Source organism: Numenius arquata, chromosome 4, assembly GCF_964106895.1.
Source record: "Numenius arquata chromosome 4, bNumArq3.hap1.1, whole genome shotgun sequence".
Classification (NCBI taxonomy): domain Eukaryota; kingdom Metazoa; phylum Chordata; class Aves; order Charadriiformes; family Scolopacidae; genus Numenius; species Numenius arquata.
This window is the reverse complement of record NC_133579.1, coordinates 44,603,709-44,625,896: the sequence shown is the minus strand read 5'-3', so window position 1 is coordinate 44,625,896 and position 22,188 is coordinate 44,603,709. Positions and strand designations below refer to the sequence as shown.

Here is a 22,188-nt window from a genome sequence, read left to right as displayed (position 1 = left end):
ACAGTGAACAGAAGTTCCTAGAGCTTTGAGAGGTAGTCTGTAGGAGCTGCCAATGATCAAACACCTACAGCCATAACCATAAAGCTTTGCATTGCTAGTGGACTAAAGAAACAGCACCGTAACAGAGCATGAGTACAGAAACCAAAATACTTTAAAGAACACAGAAACAAATAAGGAACAGACTTACCTGCAGGAAACTAATTGCCATTAAAATTAGGCTGTAAGAGCTAATTCCACCAGTAAAAACTTCATTCAAGTCCCTCTGAAGGAGGAACTGTTTTAATACTAAAATCAAGTATGGCAGCAAAGAATATTTCTGCAAAGCAAAATAAGTCTTATCAATGACAATGTCAACATTCCAAAACAAAGAAAGAACTACACAATCTCAATGCAAGAAGATTCATCTTCTAATACAAAAACATTGTTCCATCATGTGCCATAAAGTGTTTCCACAGGAAGAACAGAAACGTGCTTTTTTTATTCTAGAAACAGATTAATACTTATTTGATCAAGCAGTTTACATATCAAATTTATTTCCCCCCCCAAACAGGAAGATTTTCGTATCATTTTTGAATGCCAGTGTCACTCAGTCAAAGCTTTCCATTTAAACAGTACTTTTACTGCAGAGATAGAAGTAAACTTGATTTTAAGTATGTAGCTACAGAAGAATTCTTTTTAGACATCGTTTAGCAAGATAGTATTCATAATCAAGCACCACTTAAATTCAAGGTAAGCAATACTTGAACACACTTGCTTTAGAAACAGTTTAGTACTGCAGGTCTAGATATGACTATAGAAGTCCTTTCACTGTACAGGTTTATCCACACAAACCCCTAGTACTCACAGGCAACACTGAATAGATACCAACAGAAAATAAACTAAAATATCCATGTTTAACCAATGAAAATAGTCTTCAGCAGTAAATCTTCAAAAGTCTTAAGCCATACCAAAAAATATTAGCTAAGCGTCTAGCACATCCTTGGTAAGTAGTATAACATTCATTATATGATTGATACCTTCATGTATTCCTTGATAAATCGAGCTGCCTTCACACCAGTTTCTACGTTAAAACTGATGTCAACTTTCACTTCTGTCTCCTGGTCAGTAAGTTTTATTATTGGTACCTGTAAAGATTAAAACAAGGTTTTAAGAACATCCAAAAATGCAACACTGGTGCTATTTTCCAGCTTATTGACTTAAGACACACAGGTACCATCAGTCCAAATTAATGCAACTATCAAGGCAAGAAAACGTGTTTTTGAGAAAAGATGTTTTGAGAAAATGTGTTTGAGACTTGACTGACAAGCAAACGCTTTTTAGTGAGGTGATTAAAAACACAGGCATGTATGACCACATTAATATACGGTCATTCATGTACTGTCCCACAGCTATTGGATATCTGGCTTCATAGCTACAATATCAGTGTTTTGTAAGATAACTAAATTTACTTAATTTAATGACTCACTGCTGTTAATAGGAGACATTTTACTCTCATAACCTGTGGAAATTGCATTCCTCTGATCCAGCACTGCACCATTCACTTGCTAAACTGACAGAAGGCTAGCCCAGCAGAAAAAATAAAGCACTGTCTGAACTGGTTCACTGCAGAGTCAAATGAAAGCCAGAATGGATCAAAGCAAAGCAGGAGTAGCAGTCTTTCCTTTTCTGGCAGCAATAATTTATTACAGAACTACTGAATATGTAGTTCAGTCTCACACCACCACCTTGAAGGCAGTATCCTACAAAATGGTCTTAAAATAGTAACTTAAAACTTCAGCTTATGACATTTATTTTAAATTGAACTTCTTGTATTTTTAATCTGGAATAGAATACAAAAAAGAGCAACATTTTATACCAACAGCAGAAGGAATAAAATAAGAAAGGTTAGTAAAATCGATAAGCCTAGCCTAGTGCCATTTTACATCACTAACTGATTCTGAAAATTCCACTCATTCTCACATAAACCAAAGATTACCAGAGTTACTGTTATGTACTGCTACTCCAACAGAAGCCATCAGAATCTTCTGGACCTAAAAGAGTCACCCTTTTTCAGAGAGCAGAAAAAGCAACAGCTTGCTAATAGAAGTTTGGAATACTCTGCTCCTGGAGAAAACACCACTTGCTCAGTAACATAAAATTCTCATATTTTAATTTTTTAGCATATTCAATGTGATCCATTAGGCTGACAAGACAGATGCAAGAGATACTACATATCAGTTTCACAAATGAAATAAAGCTCTTAAGTAGCATATTTTGGAAGGGAAAAAACCAAATGTTAGGTTTGGAACACTTCATTATGTCATCAGAAACAAGACAACATGAAAAAGTGGGGTTTCAGGCTAGATAGCTCTAGTTACTGGCCTCTGGCTAAATAAAGTCCTCTCAAAGGTCAGTGGAAAAACATTATACAAGTAGTTCACTTATTTTACTAGATATTTTGCAAATATTGACTTTCAGATCTTTATTGACAACATAAGCATGAAGTATGGCCTTCCAGCAAATACAGTACACAGAATTACCGTTGTTCATTTAAAAAAACTTGTGCTATTGCTAAGCATATACACATTCTACTAAAATATTGCACAGAGCAAAACATCGTGCTTAACATCATTTGCTTGATGAACTGAGAACACTATTTATCACTAACATCTTGAGTCTGAAAGCTTTTCAGTTCAGTATTCCAAAGACTATTACTTACCGTAGCTTTATCAAGTACTTTAATGGAATATGGCTCAGCCACATTGTGTTTTCTTAGTGCTTGCTCCAGCAGCTGTAAAGGGGGCCGTTCCCATTTCCCAAAAACAACTAGATCAATATCACTAGACAAAAAGAACACAGCATGAGATCCATTAACACTAAAGCATAATACTCCACCAAAAAAAAGGTAAAATTAGCACTCTACATATTGTAAATCCTCCAGGGTGACCATTCTGCAACTTTTAATCTAGGTTCCCAATAAGCTTCCTTTAGCAATGTTAAGTAAGAGATGGTCTAGTGCACTTTAGGACCCAAAATACTACTCTAGCTTCTTGCTTCCAGTTCTCTGATGAGTTCTTTGAGCTTCTCTCCCTTTTACCTTTCCTGCTCCCTCCCCTCTGACTTCCAGAGCCCAATTCCATCCCTCATCAACCCATGTTGACAGGCATGTTAATAGTCCAAACAATTTTTATCGTGATTGCTATTCATAGAAATTAAATTTCCAGTGCTTTCCTACTGAAAATTTAGTTGATATAAAGACAACATAGTCTTTAAGACACAGCTACACATCCATCTATTGAACCATTAGGCAATATAATACACTGAGTTAAATAAGACATTTTTCTCTCCAAAAAATGGGAAAACATAGCTGTGATGACACCTCTGACTTCACACAGTAACTCTGTGATGTGACACACTCTCAGTAATTCACCTTATTTAACAAAGTCGTTACACAGGAAATACTAAATTTCACCATGTCTTGAAAACAAAGAGCCAAAGACTAACCCCAGATACACAGAAGAAAATGGAATTCACCAAGGGGTCAGTAAGTATCTACAGCAGTACGGTGACACATCAAATATCAAATACTTACCCCAAACCTGTAAGTTCAAAAGCTATTCCCTTTGTCACATGGGACATTAGGCAAGAATTTTACTGGAAGTTTGATAGGTTTACACATTACAGTCTAAATTCCCCTTTAAAATTTACCATTACTCTAAAAGCAGACAAGCTTTATATAAAAGTGAATTATTACTTACCTAGTTGGAAGATAAAGCCCTGTACTAAAGCTGCCAAATATCTGCACCTGAAAGAAACCCAGATCAATGAAATATCTTGTAATTACAAATGCTCACTTCATTTCACTTTCACAAGACTTAAGATTTTTCTTGACCTGTTAAGGATATAGCCCAGTACAGAAGTTATTGAACTTACTTTACTACATAGTCTGTTACGTCTCTACAAATACACTGTCTTACAGGTGCAACTTTAGAGGAAACTGTATTTTTTTTAAACATGAAATGACTAGGAATCCTGCTAGCAGCAGAGCATAAACTTTTGAAACAAGTCATTTACACTATTAATTTCCAGGGTGACAGAAATGTAAGCTGTTGTAAGTTTCCTTCCTTCCTGCTCCCTTCTTTCCTCATAGGACAGCTTTACTGAAATTGGAAGAGTTTAAGGGAAATATTTTTCCAAACTTTTTTTGTTTAAAAACCAGCAAGCACACCAAAACATATAATTCAGAGAAACATGAATTTTACTGTAAGGATGAATATGAAATTGTGGTAGGTGTTTGTGTGTAGAAAAGAATGTTGAAGAGACAGAGACATTCACAGTCCACATCAAATACTTTTAGCATGCTTCCAATCTAAAGAATTGAGACATTCTACGCCCCCCGCTACAGCAGAGCAAAATTTACAAGTTCTCTTCCCAGAAGTGACCTATGAAAATGCTGGGCAACACTGGGCCATTTCAGTGTTTATACCTGTTCTCACAAGCTAGAAAAACGTTATTACCAAGGAGAATTGCAGGTGAGGATGGAGTAGATGATCTTTACAGTATCTTTAGCTCAGTTCTGTGGCCACAGCCCTCACTGTTATGGAAGGCTATGAAATCACTTTGTTCTGAGATGTTTTTCTGCTTGTTGACAACACTACTATCTGGTAATCAGAAAGGTGATGCTAGATATACAGTTTACATTAAATTCCTTCTGAATAATTTTGGTTTGAAGGAAATGTACTCTTTGGGTAATAAAGGGTTTAAAAATACCACAACTTTGATTGCAAGACAACTCAGGAAGTCAAGTCCAATTTTCCTACTAAAGCAGGGCTAAAGTAATTCCCTGAATGTCAAATTTGTGAAGAGTCCAAAAGAATTCTGGGCTTTTTAACTGTTCTTCTGTATAATACTTGCATTTACAAATATCAACAGTCAGGAGTCCTTGCAGAAATGGATACATAGGTAGTCCACCAAACTTTAATAAAGTTTATTTATAAACTTTAATGAAGTTATGCAGAGACAATCAATTTCATAAGCTTTTACCTTAAGAAATGCACTTAAGTGGACAGTTTTTCACATACCCAGTTCTCAAAATGAAGAGAATTATCAGTAGCCTTCATTAATCTGAAATTTAGGGTTTAAATTTCCTCCACTTTTTAAAATAAATTGCCAAGTACTGCAAGAGCTGTAATATTAAATCAATTGCCTTAAGACTGAAGTCTTATTTGTTCATTTCTAAAGCACAGAAAGACAACAGCGACATTAAGTGAACCAAGCTCAACAATTTACTAGAGAAGCAAATCAACACAAGTTACACTCACATCAGCTGTAGGCCAAAGATCTTTGATGACTGTTTCTATCCTTTTCACCACTTCTCTTCTCATAGCTGCTTCTTCAGGACGAGGGGACATGAAGTCATAGAAGTCAATTATTTCTTCATGTAGTCTAAAGGACAAAGTAGCATCAGTTATGATTAACTATTAAAGTAAATTTCAACCAAAACAGGACGTAGTTTTTATTTAATATCATCATTTAACCCAAACCAGCAGTACTTTCAAGACAGGTGAATGCCACAACAGTAAGGCTTTCAGATGAGAAACTGGAGGGTTTGGGGCAGATATATTCGTACTTGATTTTCATGGTAGCACCTCTCAGTAATCTCAACAATACCTCATCAGCCCTCAACACATTACCAGAATGCTAAAGATGTCAAAAGACACAGGATGCAAAAACTAGTAGATCTTTACTAACATTCTTACTGGCTCAACAGTGAAGGTCAAATTCAACTCCTGATTCCCAAAGATTATTTTCCTTAAAAAAGCAATGCATAGGCTTAAAAACTATGCAATGATCCAAATATGAAGCAGCACAAGAACAATTAAAATCTTCAAGTAGGTTTATTCTTCCAGGGTTTTTACTTCTGTGTATGTGGAAGTTTACACAGGCTTGGAAACAGACCACTAGCATTAATTAGTTTTTGTAGAAGGCAATAAAAGGGATATTTGAGTATGCCTTGATGTGAAAATGTCCACTTTGACAAACTTTGACCACTCAAGGTCTTTATTAGCCATTCATTCATATAGGAAGTGACCTTTCAACTAAACAACTTAAGGTGAGAAGGTGTTAAATTTATTCTCAAGTGTAAAGTACATTAATACCAGTGTGCTACATGAGGAGTTCTGACACTGGATCTTTATACACCTCTTAAGTCCATTTGCTTCCCATCTCCCAATACTATGGAACACTCACTGCCAAATCTGAAAGATCAATTTGAGTTTTAAGGTGAATGTTGTGTTTGCATTCAATGGAAAAGCATCAAGCCATGACAAACAAAAAACACCCCCACAATTTCTGAAACAGAAGAGTAATTAACTACTGCTATAATATTTTACAAAAACATTTTTTGATGTTGACATATTTCTAAGATTTCTAATTCAAGAAACATATCAATTCAACATCATAGTGAAATCCAAATACTGTCTTAAAAAAAAAAAAATCAGGTTCAATCCTTAGTTAACATACTTAGGCTTTCAAAAGAAAAAATTTATACATCTCTAGTAGAACACGTAGTTCTTCCTCTGAGACTTTTGCAACTCATTTAACTAGACAATTCCCACTCTAACAGCCTCCAACTGACCATATGCCAAATTTTTAAGTATCGGGATTCTGTTCCATACGCAAAGAAAATTTTAGCAGCAAAGCACTAAGATAATTCTAAAAAGGATACCTATTTACAATTACTGTTTGCCTTTTATCTTAAACTGGGCCTGGATACACAATTGAACATTTAACTACATAGTTGACTTACCAACTAAACTTCAATTTGTTGATGAATCTACTTGATTTCAAAACTTCAAAGCAAGACAGAAGGTACAAATTAACATTATTTTGTTTCTAGAAAGCATGCTTTTTTTCCCCCTCTCCAAGACGACAAGACCAATGAAGAAAATACTTGAATACACCTAACAGCATTGGAGCCAAACTAAAGACTTCCCATTGTCCTGCTTATAAAAAAAAATAATCAGCAGTAGATAGATACTATGTGAAAGCAAAAAAAAGACAAAGAAATTATCCAATTCCCTTGCAGCAATCCTTCCAAGCCTCCAGTAATTTCATGAAGCATACTTTTGGGGTGTATCCCAATCATAATGTGTTTTAGCTCAAAGGACTTTTCTTCCACTGATTTTTCCAGGTCTTTAGTCCATTTATGCTTTCGTCATTCATAGCATTCTATGAGAATTTAAGTATGCATCAGAATAAAGAGTGCTTTCTTTTAAAGTGCTGCCTGTTAATGATTTTATTTGATGCTATTTCTTGGGGGAAAAAGGTTATTACTGGCATTTCATTTCCAAACATCGCGGTTCTCAGGCTCTCAATTCATAGCCACTTGTCTCTATCCACCAGCTCTTTTTCAAGCTAGCAATCCTCATCTGTTTTTCATTACACAGGAGCAGGTCCAAAGCTTGATCACGACTAACCTTCAACTTCTCTTCAGTTGCACCATCTTTTCTGACAGGTGGCCAGAAATGCAGTCAATACATAATTACACCATTCATCCATGACACACACCTGTTTTCATTCTATTGTCCATGTCTTTACAAAGATTGCTGCTAAATGCTATTTGAGGATATCTGAGCATACAGCTGCTCTTTAAAAGAAACCATTATGAAGGAGTTTCAAGGTGTTTTCTGAACAATAACCACCAATATAAAGCCTACCCAATATGTATATTCAGCCTGAATTATTTTTCTTCAGATTCTTGATTTTATATTTACTAAAATTTAATTTTATCAGCAATTTTATAACCTAATGAACAATGAACTCCCACTGTGACTGTCTGCAGTCAGCTCTAGCTTTCTATTATCCTTTCTATCCTTTTCTCACTCATTTCTTCCCTCGAGGTATTTATGAATATATTGAGCAACAAAGTCTTGAGTAATTCCACTGCTAACCTTCCCTTATTATAAAACAAATAGTTTATTCCTTCCTTTGGTTACTTCTAAGCAGTTAACCCATAAGCCCAGCAAACCTGTGACTGTTCAGCTTTTACAAAGTCTTCAAAATGAATCTCAGAAACATTCTTCTGAAAAAATACCACTTTTGTGTTATCAGACTGACTACATAAATAAGGAAATGATACCTGTGAGACACAACTACCTTTATCAAAGCATGCACTAACCCCTTTCTTTATGTTTAGTCATGTAAAAATTCCGTTTTATTATGGTATCAACCCCATACAACTGCTCCAGGAGATCCAGACATTCCTGAAAAAAAACCCCATGTTTATAGTAGCCATCCCATATTAGAGAAGTAGTGGAATAAAGGGGTCTCAGTTCCCCAGCACTGCAGCCTCTACCATACACAGCACAGTCTTTCAAAAGCAGCCACTAGTGTGTCAGCAAGGTCAGAAAAACACCAAGCACACAAACGCTCTGTCACTTCAATGCCCCACTAAGCTTCTGTTCAGATCATTAACACTGTTGCAATTCTTAATCATATCATGAAAGACTCAAAAGAATACCATCCATCACTAGTCTACATTTCCTTCCCTACATTTCCCTAATCTACTTTTCAGGAAGTTAGCTTCACATTTTCTACCTTGCACTGACAAGGCAGCACTTCATTTAATGCTTCAGTTTGCATGGGACAACAGCAAGAGCTAGATAATCAAAACTCATTTAAAGTTTAAACCATACGCCATGGTTTCATGGTTAAGTTCCTCCAGAATTCTTCAGCATATACCACCAGACATGGCTGTACAATAGTAGCATTCTGCTGATGGATTTAAACACTCCTTACTGAAATCTAAAATGACAGTTGCCTGGAGTCAAAGAAAGTTCTGGAGAGAAGTCTCTTACAGCCTTCTCTGACAAAAAGCAATGCAATTAGTTCATTTTTACTACACAATCTGACTTCTCCTGGGTGCCCTTTGATGTCTCTTTCTACAAGTCCTAGTGACTGGTAAGTTTCTTGCTTTTGATGTGCAAGGTTTTGAGGTTTTAATTCACTTAAGCAAACCAGTTCTCAAACTCTGTCTTAAACTTTGTTTGCTCTTTCCAGTTTTCCTTAAACAGCTTCTACTTCTCAGAGAACACCATCTTCCTCGTCTACGTCTTTATGGATAAGAGCCACTGCTATCTTCACAGTCAGCATATGACAATACAAATATCTTAATACTGCATTTTCAAGCATTTTACCCTTTTGGCTTCCAACTGAAGAAGCTTCTCAAGACTGAGATGCTTTTTTAAAAATTAATATTACTTTAGTTTACACTTTTCTAAACATCTTTGCTCAGACAAGGTTACTGCAACAGTCACAAAAAAGCAGCTCTGATACACATAAAATAAGACCCTGTATGCTGCTTGGGACTAATCTCAGAGTAACTTCTCTCTGAGGAAATAACTTGTCTGAAAACCAGATCACAACAGGATATTCACCCAGCCAACACAGGCACAGTTTTCAGTTAAGTATTTTGCCCAGTTAGCCTCTATGATCTTCAGAAGCACTTGTAACCTCTTAAGTCAAGACTGTGACAGTATTTTAATCATTAGGAACAGAATTTCAATTTGTAGCACATGATGTACACGCAGATATAAGTAATATCTTAATTCCAGTTTGGTTCTGTTTTTTTTTTTTTTTTTTTTTTTTAAGAGAACTTCCTTCAACATATAGCACAAGACAATTTTCTCAATCTCCTGGCTTCTCAAAGAATTCTGGCTCCAGCAGCATCCCAGCACCTATCTTCTATCATATTTCAAGATGCCTATTATACTACTTTCCTAGCAAAGACAGGCATTTTACTTTACTTTTTCACAAGGCAGTTTTACTATATTTATAGAAACACTGGGAACAAAACTTGTTGGTGAGATATAACTGTACTCTCAATGCAAGGTGGAGAAGACCAGAATGCAGGGATGCAGAAGAGAGGAGAGCTGTACTTGCTGCACTACTCAGTTTGCTGCTTTTAACAGCCTGGAGGAACCTACCATTCACTAATGCTATTACTGCTAACCACACTAAACAGCTGTTGCTTACAGGCTGGACTATGCAACAGAACTGATACCTTTTGTTTACCAAAAAGTTACCCCTTTTACTCTTTTAGGAAAGGCAGACACACTTCTAGTCTTCAGGTTAAAATAATATTCAGGAGACAGTCTCAGACTTCTCTAATGTTTTTCCTTAAAGGCAGGTTTCTAAGAAAGGACATCGTTTACTCTACTCATCGTTTACTCTACTCATCGTTTACTCTACTCATCGTTTACTCTACTCATCGTTTACTCTACCTACAACTATTATTAGATATAACATTGACTTGTTACCTCAAGGGCTAACTTCAATGCAACAAAATGAAATTCTCAAATGGCATCAACAAACTAGAAGGTGAATGAAAAGCTACAGAGACCTCGTTCCCTCAAGTAAGCATCCTGTTTCTTTTCAACACCATGTCTACATTACTAAACACAATAATTTATTCTAAAGGAACAGATAGAAACAGGACTGCATCATTTACATGGAACTGATTCTTTTTAAAAATATACTAATTCTAGTAAGTAAAGAGTATTTTTCTAACTGAAAAGCCTAACACATCAGCCAAGAATCCTTTTTAAAAGGAAAGAATAGATGCCACAGTTAAAGCACGTGGGTGAAACACTAGGGGGAGTAGGAAGGTAACGGAAGGGGAAGGCATAGGCAGCATTTCAACAGAAGCTTTGTTGAAATAAAGGTTACAAATAATAGGATACGTACTTGCAGCGAAACATGAACTCTGAAACAAGACTGACAACTTTGCTTTCTCAAGATTAAACGGTGAAAGGCCCAGCAGCCACTGTGTATATTTCAGATACCTGTTGAACTGTATCTTCACCTACAACTACTACAAAACACACCTGCATTACTGTGGAACTGCAGGCAAAATCTTACACTACAACAATCAAATGCATTCAATAGTTGAAAACAGTGTTGCAGTTTAAAACTTGGGAACACAGTTTAGTGAAATATGGGAGAATATATAGGTATGATTAAAAGTAATAGTATATTCTGAGACACAGAATTTTTCCAATATGTTCTAAGATTAAGACATCTGCAAATGTAGAAAAAATAGAACTACGGCCAAGAAGGAGATGAACTTATAATTCTTCTCTTCTCATCCCACTCACAACACCTACCAGGTGCCTTCACTTTTGTATACCAGTCCTCCTCACTACCAGTAGCACTCAGGTAATAGCAGTCCATGTCCTATGCAATGTTCTAGGCTTACAGATGAGAGAAAACTATGAAAACATAATGCTGTGTTCACAAACTGTACCACCACACCAAATCAGTCTCATATTACTATGCAATTCAGACGGCAATTATCTTTGTCACTGTAATGGTATGGAAGGCAGCAAACTCAAAGGCTGGCAGAATAAAAAAAAAAAAATCTCAATTATATAGAATGTATGAATCAGAGCTGTGAAATGTTTTACAAGTAGGTACGCTAAATAGTAAACTCAAATAAGAATCAAGCTTACTTTACAATTAGCTAAGGAGAGAATGGAAGACAAAAAGTACTTTTTTCCTCATCCACAGAACAAAGAGGGTAGTTTATAAAGTATACTGTATCTGTTCCACAAGAGATCATATTGTTCATATTTCCTCTCTAAGCTTTCTCTTTAACCCACACTCTTGCAAGTCAGAGCCAGTCCTAATTTTAGCTTGAGTTTCTTGCCAATTAAATTCTACCTCAGCAGCGCTTGACAGTTCACACACTCAAGAAACTAAGCTTCATGGATTGAATTACACTGCAAATTTCCAGATTTAAGTAACAGAATTTGCTTGCATTTTTTAAGAGAAAAAGAATCTGAAACGAATCTATTCTTGCAAAGTATGTCAGCTCAACCAATTACCTGATTAATGCCTGGATCTACTTTGAGAAAGCTGCATAATACAAATCTAGAAAAGAAACTGATATAAATCTCCAAGTTAATACATGGCAAAATAGATCCGCTACGCAAGCTTCTGAACAGCTGTACATTACTCGTGAAGTCCAGCAGGACTTCACCACACCACCAAGAAAATATCACATAATTATTTTGTTGCATCAGTGAGGAGCATACCATACCTTAAACCTTGGAACTGAATCAGCAAGCTCGCTATGCCAGTAAATAAAACAGCTAAACACTGAAATTCCTGTCTTAATACTATTCTTTTCCAAATGCCCCAGTGATTAAAATCACAGACAAGTTAGAAAGGTTGCAACAGCAGAAACACATTAGTGATGAAAGACTAATTGTGCCCGTAGATCAGGTATGCCCTACAGCAGGTTAGCCACTGAAACATTTAAGTGCAGAAGCAACTCTTGACGTAATCTCAAGCAGCAGAGTCTAACTCAAAAAGCATCCATCAAAGCACCACTAGCAGCAAACGCTGTACTTTCAACATCAGTATCTCTGCAAGGCAACAAAAACTAGAAAAGCATTTTCTAGATTTAAGTACTGCTGCAGTTCACCATAGAAAAGAGGAAGCTTCTTAACTTAAGAATCTCAACCAAAAGAATAAGATGTTTCGGAGACTATTAAAGACACCATACTGGTTGTTTAGCAAAAACTTGCATCACTAATCAGATTTCAGGGAAAAAAGAGTTTCTACTACCTTGTCACAGGATTCCATCAGAAGGCAGCTTCAGAAACCCTGAAGTCATGTACAAAGCAGTAAAAGAGGATTGGAAGATTAAGGATATCAAAAAGGATTATGAGGAACAACCTAATGAGATGCAAACCTGTGCTTGAGAAAGGATAAACCAGCTCAGGAGTCCAAAAATCTGCTTCTGTTAAGTGAATTAAGTGATCAGAACAGAGAAAGTTAAGTGATCACAATGCACGACAAGTACAGAAGTGAGTATTTTTCTTTTTTCAATCCCTCAGAGGTTTCCCTGATCCCTAACGCTACAGGGAGAACTTGGCCCAAACCAACTTTTTAGTAGAAAATATTTCACAGCAAAATCTTTTCCTGGTTATTTGGTGTTCACCAAAAGCAGCACTCACTTGATACTGCATTTGTGTCAAAAGAACAATAAGCAGCAATCTTTCTTTTCTTAATTTAAAAGCATTAGTTTTGACATTCATAATAGTCAAACTAGTCAAAAGTAGAATCAATGCAACATATGAATAGTTATGACTATATCAAGATGCCAACATAGCTTTTGTAAATTGAGGTAGTGTCTTCAAGAAAACCATTAGGAATGATTCATAAGAATAAGTCAATCACAAAGGAAACCCTGTTATTTACTCGGATTTCCAAATAGCATTTGATAACGGTCCCACATGTCTTTATGAAGATTTACAAAGAAACTAAGCCACCATGGGATGAGAGGTAAGACCTTCACATAGATAAAGAACTGTTTTAAACAGAAAACAAGGAACTGGAACTCTTCGTCTCCATATTAAAGGAAGGACACCAGTGAAGCCCCAAAGTGCCCTATGCTAATCAACATCCTCTTAAGTGATCTGGCCAAGAGGACAAACAGTAAAACAGAGAAGTCTGAGGTGGCAAGGTCATGTAGAATAAGCCAGAATAAGAATTGCAGGTGGACATTAAAACACAGACTGCACAATAAAGTAGCAGGCAGAATTTGAGATAGGATAAATATAAGCACAACAGGCATATGAGAAGATTCTATCTTTACAAAGATGATTGCATCTTTGGGGCTCTGCATCAGCCCTAAACACTGAGGATCAAGATCTTGAAATAAGAATTCTTAAAAGGTCTGTTCAATATAGGGTTAGTATTCAGGAAACAAAGTAAAAGATAGAACAAGATAGACCAAGATGTAGGAATACTGTGACACTGTCACACACAGGTCTGGTTTGTCTGAATCCCAAATATACAAGAGAACTGTAAAGCATACAGAGGTGATAAACATCTAGAGGCAGGGAACAGCTTCAACAGAAGCAATGATTAAATCGACTAGAAAACAGGCAACTGTCAGGTGATTCAACTTTTCCCTCCCCTCTTTCAAGTCAGCTGCAAAGAGCACTCACAGATTGCTTCATTAATGCACAGACCTGTAGCTGGCAGCAACTACAACCTTAGTGACAGCCTCAGGACAAAAAAAACCTGGATCTTTACATAATGCGTAACTCAACTGAGAAACACCTTCCCACAGGACACTGCTGATCCCAGAAGCTCATATCAGCTCAAGATGAGATGAGACAAATTCATACATAAAATCCACAATAAGCTTAACAATGCACTGCCTGTAGCCCAGGTAGCCTGAGAACCACAGATCACTGAAATCCGAGAGATTATTTCAGGAAATATCACCACAGGCTCGTGTTGATATATTCTCCTCCCAACATTTGGCACTGGCCTCTAATGGTCTCACCCAGTACAGCTGTTTATGTTCTTAGTGCCAATTATCTCTACTGCCAAAACCTAACAACTGTGAAAAGCATCATGAAGCTGACACCAGGATTAAACTGCTCCAAACATGTCCCATTCTCCTTTACACACAGATGTGAGCACCTGTCATGAAAAGCCTTCTCATGTTTTACTACTGTAGCTCAGCTTTTCTGACCTCTAGTAGTATGTTCTCTCTCAAGTCTACTGCTGCCAAAATATTCTTTTCATTCCATTACCAAAAGCATCAGTCTCTAACTCTACACTAGGCATCCACTTTACAAGGAGACTTCGAGTTTTCCCTAGTCAACTTAGCCAACCGCAAAAAAGAAATGTTCTGTTCTTTTGACAATTCATCCAGCAGTTACCCTTGAACTCTGCTGTACCAACCTTTAGGCATGAAAACAGTCCTTTCAACCACAGCCCAATGCTCTCAAGCCTCTCTCCAGACATTTACTATGACTAACAGGCAACTACTCCAACTCTCCTTCTTGCATGCTACACTATATACTGCCTAGTTCTGCCCTGATCCTAAAGCCAGATAACACAAGAATTGAGCGTACATTGCCAGCACTGCCTGCCTCTTACATTAAGACCTTCACTACAGGTATCCACCTAACACTGCAGATCATTTTTTCAACTCAAAGTACAAGAAAATAAAATTTGCAAAAGGGGCTAACAACATGGCATCCCTACATGTTTATTTGCTTTGTCCAGCTCTGACAGCAGCATAATAAGAAACAAGGGTTGACAAACATGGAACTAGAGCTATGGAAGGTCCTGAATGCAATGCATTTTTAATAGTTCCATTGCACAAAACCAAGTAATTGAATTTATCTTGGTCAAAGTTCAGCTATATATCATAAAAGCAAAAAACCCAGTAAGAATTAGAATTAGAAACACTTCAGCATACAGGTGAAGAAATAAACTTAGTGTATATAGTAACACCACCACATCTGATTAGCTACAGAAATGAGTCTCCAGATATCACTTTTGGTACACAGTATCCTTCAGCTGCAAACTGGTGAACACTGAAGCACGTCATCTGGGGAAGCATCGTCATAAGCTTACCTTGCTTACGAGAACTCTCCCAGGTATTTGCTATGGTCACCAGACAATGCTGGCCTGAATCCTCCTTCAGCCTAACCAAATGTGAAGGTGTTTGCACTCTTGACCTCTACAACAGAACTTTAGCATCATTATCAAGAGATGGTTAAAGACAACAGGTATGGACGGGGAAAAAAGAATAAAGTAAATCAGATGCTATGCAACACTAATGAATCCAGGCAGAGCAGCATTCCAAGGTATCATAACACTTCTGGTATCCACACTAATCCTCAACAAGGAAGTTCTGTTGTTTCTGCACAGCACTGTAACGTACCAGGCAGATATGCCAGGTATTTCAGCACTAATCTCATTCAAAATCTACAGTCTGAAAACTTAGTTGAAAGTATTAAGCAGAACAGGCTCATATTGTTAAACATGCCTTAATTCTTTACTTTGTTAACGTCATATTAAGAAGCGGAATTAAATCAGCTACAATTTTATACTACTCAGAAGCTATTAGCTATATCTTAAGAGAAAGTGCCCTATTAGCTTCATACCCAAGCAATGCAAACCTAGCAGTAGAATCCTTAGTAAAAAGTTCAGAAGAGCTTCATTCCATGTTTTGCAATGCACTTTTAAACTCTCTGGATGTCTAAATTAGTCAGATATCTTTAAAATACTGACTTTACAGAAACAGAAGGTATTACTTTGATGTACAAAGAAGGCAGACCCTAAGACACTACATGTAGTTTAAAACCTCTCAAGAGGATACTTTACAGTACCAAGAAACCACATGTAGTTCTGAACATCAGTCATAACAGTTTGAGGTAACCTCATAATATTAAAGGACACTTCTCTGCATCACATCTGAAACCAATCATTTTGTCATCTATACTCCTGACCTAAACCCAGGCATTTAAGAATTTACACTGTTGCTAGATTAATCACTCTGTTGAAGCATTGGAATAAATATGACTTCATTCTCCTCACTCCTAACCTTCCAAAAATCTGGAAAAAGATGACACAGGTCAATCTAGGGCAACTTAAAGCACAGCTTTAGGATGAAATCTAATCAAGCATGGCTACTCACTTATGACAGAGAAAATTTCCTTTACAACACAAAAATCAGCATGCTACTATCAGAAGGCAGTAAAAGAAATAGGTGTGAGTCCACTGGGAAAGAAAGGAATGCTGTACACAAAAGAAAGCAAAACTCAGCCTTTACAACATAAAGAATTCCTAAGCATCACCACACCTACCATCACAAAGCCACTCAACGTGATCTGCCACAGACAACCTCCAGCTCTGAAAGAGAAAGTGTAGGGAACACAGTACTATTTCAAAGCATGTAGGCATTTCATCAAAAGTAATACTGCAGCCTGGGAGAGGGCAAACAGAGATTGCTCTTCTTAGTCTGTTACCAAAAGACACTACAGTAACACTGTGAGCAACTAAATAACAGTTGGAAATTTCAGTATGTTGTAGAAAAACATCATGGCAGAGTAAGCTTTAACATTCATGTATAATAAGAGCACAAGAGCACCAATGATCAAGTCCTTCTTCCTATAATCTATGTCCAAAGCAGACTGCAACTGAAGATTGTAAGGATCACATTTTTTGACAGTTGCATACACCAGTCTGACACCACTGAAGATACTCTGTCAATTGACTATCACAGCTACAGAAGTGATGCTTCAGGACTGGGCTGACAATTCCAAATAACACCAGGCAACAAATCAGGAACATAAAGGATCCAGAAGAAACTTCTGTAGGGATCTGTTCCCACCCCAGTCTTTTCAGTGCATTTTGATTTGAAGAGCCAAATAATAAAACAACCTGGCTTCAGGAAAATGAAGTTAAACTCATCAGAAGTCAGGAATTACTGCAGAAGACAGACACCTAAAGCCACTCCCATCATTGACAATATTTTTGTTATTTCAATTGTGTGAGCACTTCATAAAATTTTTTCTAACACCAAACAAAATTGTTTTACAATACACACTTGTCCAAGATTCAGCTTGGGTAACAGAACTCAAAGTTTTAGACAGAAACTGCTTCTCATATTTAAGTCTACACTCTTAACTTCCATGCTCTCCTTCAGCACTAATTATCTCCTCTAAGGAAAGCTGTAACATTAGTACAGTTTTGTAAAGCTTAGTGATTTGACAAATTAATCATGAGACAGTCTGGAACTATGGAATCACACATGCTGTAGTTACCGGTGTCCCACCCCTAGCATCAGGTCTCACTGTAGTAATAGAGGTCCTTGACAGAAGATCAGGAAACACAACTTCCACTTTCAAAGATATTTAGCCAAGAACTTGTCATTAACTCATCAGCAAAGGAATAACCTGTATTATTGAACTGAATAGTGCAACTGAAGCTTGGCTAAACAATTTTCTTGTGTATGGATTCTCTATAAACTTATACTTGAAAAGTGGCATAACCTTTATTAAAGGAAAGCAAACAGAAAACAAAAGGGCAGAAGGTGAAAGATAAGGAAATGTGATTGGCATAGGTGGTGCTGCCTAGCAACGAAAGGACAGAACCTGCAGTGCCTGGATTCAATTCCCAGGTTTGCCTGGGACCTGGGTGACCTCAGGCAACTCCCTCATCCACCTGCCTGGAGATCCACCTCAGTGACACTGACTTGTCTTACACAGATAAACTAAAATATTAACTCAGTGTCCTACCACATCTTTATGGAAATAAAACAAAGAAATGCAGACTATTTTTAAGATAATTTTGGAATTTTAGACACACATCTTAGTACAGGACCCAAAGCGCCTAGCATATGACACCTCTTAAACAACCAAATCTTAGCTTCCTGTAAGCAATTTTCTTTGTCAGTGTCAGTTTGGAATTAAAACACAGCAATCACAAGTCTTGTCCTCCCCAGGAGAGGCTATGGTTTGCAAAAACAGAACTTTAAAAATGTCTTTTAATACTTCTGGATAACTTTAACACACTCAATGCCTGACAGTACCACCCAAAAGAGAAAAGGAAGACACTGTCCTTTAGTTAAATACCTCACTTAAATTTCTCCAGCTCTGAAAGTGTACCCTGCTGTCTTTATTTATTTCCCTCTACAAATATGCAGTGCCTTACCCCACAGATATCCAAGGGTCTTGGATTTTAGGAGTGCCAAGAAACTATTTTTGAAATGACATCAGAAATCTGCTATGGTCAATCAATGCAGCTAGCACTTTTTCCATGAATAAAATAACCTTAACATTAGAAAGCAACGCTTCCCCTTGACTGACTGAAATTTGACAGCTGAAATACAGAAACCTCATGGAGTACCCCAGAGGTGCTTTGTTCGAGTTTAGTCCCATCTACACGCTGATCAGATCAAACTGAATACTCAGCCTTACTAACTATCCATTTATATGAGAAAGTTACGGCCACAAAATAGTATAAGCTTCATAAAAGCGTTCTCTTTAGAAAGCTAAGATATCAGTTCAGATATTGGCTGGCTCAATCTGTTCTAGAGATAAAACATTTCCCTCAAAAATATTCTAAGTCCACATTAACTTTCATGTTTATTTCAGCCAGAATTGGGCACTTCCCTTTCAAGTGATGTTCCTGACACTCCCCAAAGTAACCAGTCTGCTACAGCCTAAGCAAGAAGGCATTTAAAAATTACAAGGGTCTTACTTGAGCTCTTCTGAACTGAAGGCTTCCACTTCTCCCTTACAATCTGAATTGACCCCTAGGAGGTCAACAACCATCCCCCACCCATCTTTGCTTTAACTATTCTAGGTGCCTGACATCTTCACCTCTCAACCTACAAGGTAGGCAAGGCCTAACCCACTGTATCTATGGGTTCCCAGGCCCTGCCCAGCTCACTGCTCCAGCCAGGAGCCACCCAGCACCCAGCCAGCACAGTCCAAGGTGAGTTACAAAAGAACATGGTTTTGTGCCCCACCATCCCCCATCATTACCCTCGCTGCCACAGCTGGTTCCAGAGGCATTTGTGTGACCCCAACCCACCCATCCCCTGTGCCCAGAGGAGGCCGCAGGAGAGGCTGCCGAGGTCCCCCTTTCCTCTCGGGCTGCAGCAGCCCCAAGGGGCCCCAGCTGCTCACCCCTGCACGCCCGGGCTGTATTTTCTGGTCTTCCAGGGTGTGCCAGGGCTCTGCAGTGCTGGCTGAGGCAGCTGCCGCTGCTGGTGAGGGGAGCTGATGGCGACACCACGGCTGCCGGAGAGCAGGTAATTCATCCCATAGGTGCTGGCTTTATTCTCTCGTTTCCTACGGCCCGGGTGGTACTGGTGCTGCTGGGGAGAGGCCGGTGGTGGTGGGTGGGGGCTGCGCGCCAAGTGCGGGGGCTGGTGGTGCCCGTTCACACCGTTCACTTTGTTCTCGTGGAAGTTAAAAAACTCCCCGGGTCCGGCCCCGCTGCCCAGCAGCCCGGGAGGAGCCACCGCCGCCGCCCGGGGGCCGCAGGAGGAAGAGGAGGAGCCGCCGCCTCCGCCGCCGCTGCACGATCCCGAGGAGGAGAAACCGGGGCTCTCGGTGCCGGACTCCACCGACGAGCAGGAGGAGGAAGAGGAAGACACGGAAGGCGACTTCTGCAGCCGCCGCCCTCCCTCGCCGCCGCCGTTCACCGCCGCAGGGCCGGGGGTGGCAGCGGGAACCAGTCCGGTCAGCAGGGCCGGAGGGGAAGGCGAAGGCGAAGGAGGCGAGGAAGAGGAGCAGCAGGCGCCGCCGCCGCCGGGCGCCCCGAGCCGCACGCAGCTGTGGCCGCGGGGCGGGGAGGAGGCGGCGGCTGAGTCCAGCGCCGGGGAGTTAAGGCAGAGGTAGTGCGGGAAGCTGGCGCCGCCCCGGCCCCCCACGCCCTGCGAGGTCTCCCAGATCTGCATCCACAGCGCATTCGCGGGGCCTTTCTGCTCGGGCTGGATCCAGGCCACGCGGGGATCCATCCACGCCCGCCCGCCCGGCCTCCGACCCTCACGGCCCGGCCAGAGCGACGACGACGACGACGCCGCCCGCTCGCCGCGTACCCCCTCGCCTCAGCGCGCCGGGCCCGGCAGCGGCGCTAGACACGGGCCGGCAGCAGCGGCATGTGTCGCGGGGAGGGAGGGAGAGAGAGAAGGAAGGCCGAGCCGAGCCGGGCCGGGCCGGGCGAGGCGAGGCGAGCGCGGTCCGGGAGGAACAGAGGCAGCGCAAACTGTACCCGGCCCGGCGACTGCCCGAAGCGCTCCCCCTCGCCGTTCCAATGTGGCGTCCCCCTCGCCAGGGCCAGAACCGGCACTGCGCATGCGCCGCAGATTTTAAACCTGCACGGGAAGACGGCCGCCCTGGCAACCGCGCATGCGTGCTTGTCGCCCCCGGAGTAGGCGGGGCTAGGCCCCGCCGGGACCGGCGGGAGGGAGAAGGACGTTGGCAAGGCTTCCCCTCTTCCGGCGGGCTCACCCTCTTGCGCATGCGCGGTCGGGGGGTGTCGGAAGGGTTCGTAAAGCTTCGGAAGAGTTCGGAAAGATTCCGTAACGCTCGGGTGGGAGAAGGGGGTTTAGCGTCCGCCGCGCCTGCGCAGAGAGGCCCTCGCGCGGTAAGGGAGAGAGGGGATGGAGCGGTGCTGGCGGGCGCTGCCGGTTCGGCCCCGTCTGGCGGCAGCCTGTGCCAGGCCGCGGCCATTAACTGCGGGAGCAGCCGCAGCCCAGTGTCGGTTTGTCCCCAAGGTCCCGCGTCGCCTCTCTCTCCGCGTGCCGGGGCTCGTACCCTGTGGAAAGGTGTAGCCCTGTTCCTACAGAACTAAAAGGGGTAGTTTTTGAGGAGTGATTGAGATGAGAGGCGAGTGCAGGCAGAGCTTCTTCGAGAGGGGCTGGATGTCCGGGAGGGCGGGGGCTGAGTGGGGCCGTGCTGACCCCCGGGTGGACAGGGCAGGCCGTGCGCGCAGGCAGAAGCACACAGTTCCTTAAGCAAGGGTAGCCCCTCCTGCTTGTCTTTCTGGCACCAAGAAAGCACCGTGAAGTGCCTTATATCCGCTAGATACTTAGGTTTTTACTGGGCTTGAATCTCAGGGGGTCAGTGCTTGTTTCAGTGGGTGTCTGTAATGGATGGGTTTCATGTGCAGTGATTGCTAGTTAAACTGCATATGGCTGTTGGAGTGGGATCAAATGCAGATAGACTGTGTTTATTCTCTGGTCTAAGGATAGGCTTTAATAGCCAGCCTTCCAGAATGATGTTCATAACTGTTCTCTTTCTAATCCAGTGATTTGGCCTTTTCCTTGACCAGCTTCAGCATGAGCACGGATCAAGTGTCCTCTCCCCCGGGTACCCCCAGAACCTCCAGTGGTCCAGGAATTACCAGTCAGTTGGATACAGCTCTTTCCTGACTGCGAGTCAGGTAGAGAACAACAGAGAGGAGAGGTTTACATGCATAATGACAAATACTATTAGGGGAATCCTAGTTACAACAGCCTTCCGATGCAGTTGTGTGGGATATCGTAGGTGATCTAACAACTTACTGCCACAGAAGAAGAGAAAAGGAGAGGTCTGACTCTCAACAGTCCTGCTACTTGCTTTCCGCGCTCTCTTGCGCAAGCCCTGATATTGATCAGTGAGCCAATTTAGCTTGTTAATTCAGCAGAAAACTGCACTAGGAAGAAAAGTAATAGTTTTCAGCAGTTCATTTTAAATGAGCTTATTTTGTGGTCAGAGCTGGGGCTAAGGAGGGGGTGGAGAGAGGATGGGAGAACAGGACTGTCATTTGTTAGCAGAAGGCAGTTGTATTTGATGCAGCTGTATTCTCTAACTATATCCTTAGACTTCAGAGTGAGAG

At 40.5% G+C, this 22,188-nt stretch overlaps 1 protein-coding gene across 2 annotated transcripts in view; it reads right to left on the bottom strand.

The window, feature by feature from the left end:
• The window catches only part of TENT4A (terminal nucleotidyltransferase 4A), a 61,676-nt gene extending 41,350 nt beyond the window's left edge, over positions 1-20,326 (bottom strand). For both annotated transcript variants that reach the window (XM_074146401.1, XM_074146400.1), the window contains exons 1-6: positions 19,491-20,326; positions 5,301-5,424; positions 3,738-3,784; positions 2,699-2,819; positions 1,017-1,124; positions 188-316 (exon numbers count right to left, since the gene is read on the bottom strand). In XM_074146401.1, the coding sequence (XP_074002502.1) occupies positions 188-316; positions 1,017-1,124; positions 2,699-2,819; positions 3,738-3,784; positions 5,301-5,424; positions 19,491-20,326 (1,365 nt within the window). The remainder of the gene's footprint in view (positions 1-187; positions 317-1,016; positions 1,125-2,698; positions 2,820-3,737; positions 3,785-5,300; positions 5,425-19,490) is intronic.
• Between the last annotated feature and the right edge of the window lie 1,862 nt (positions 20,327-22,188).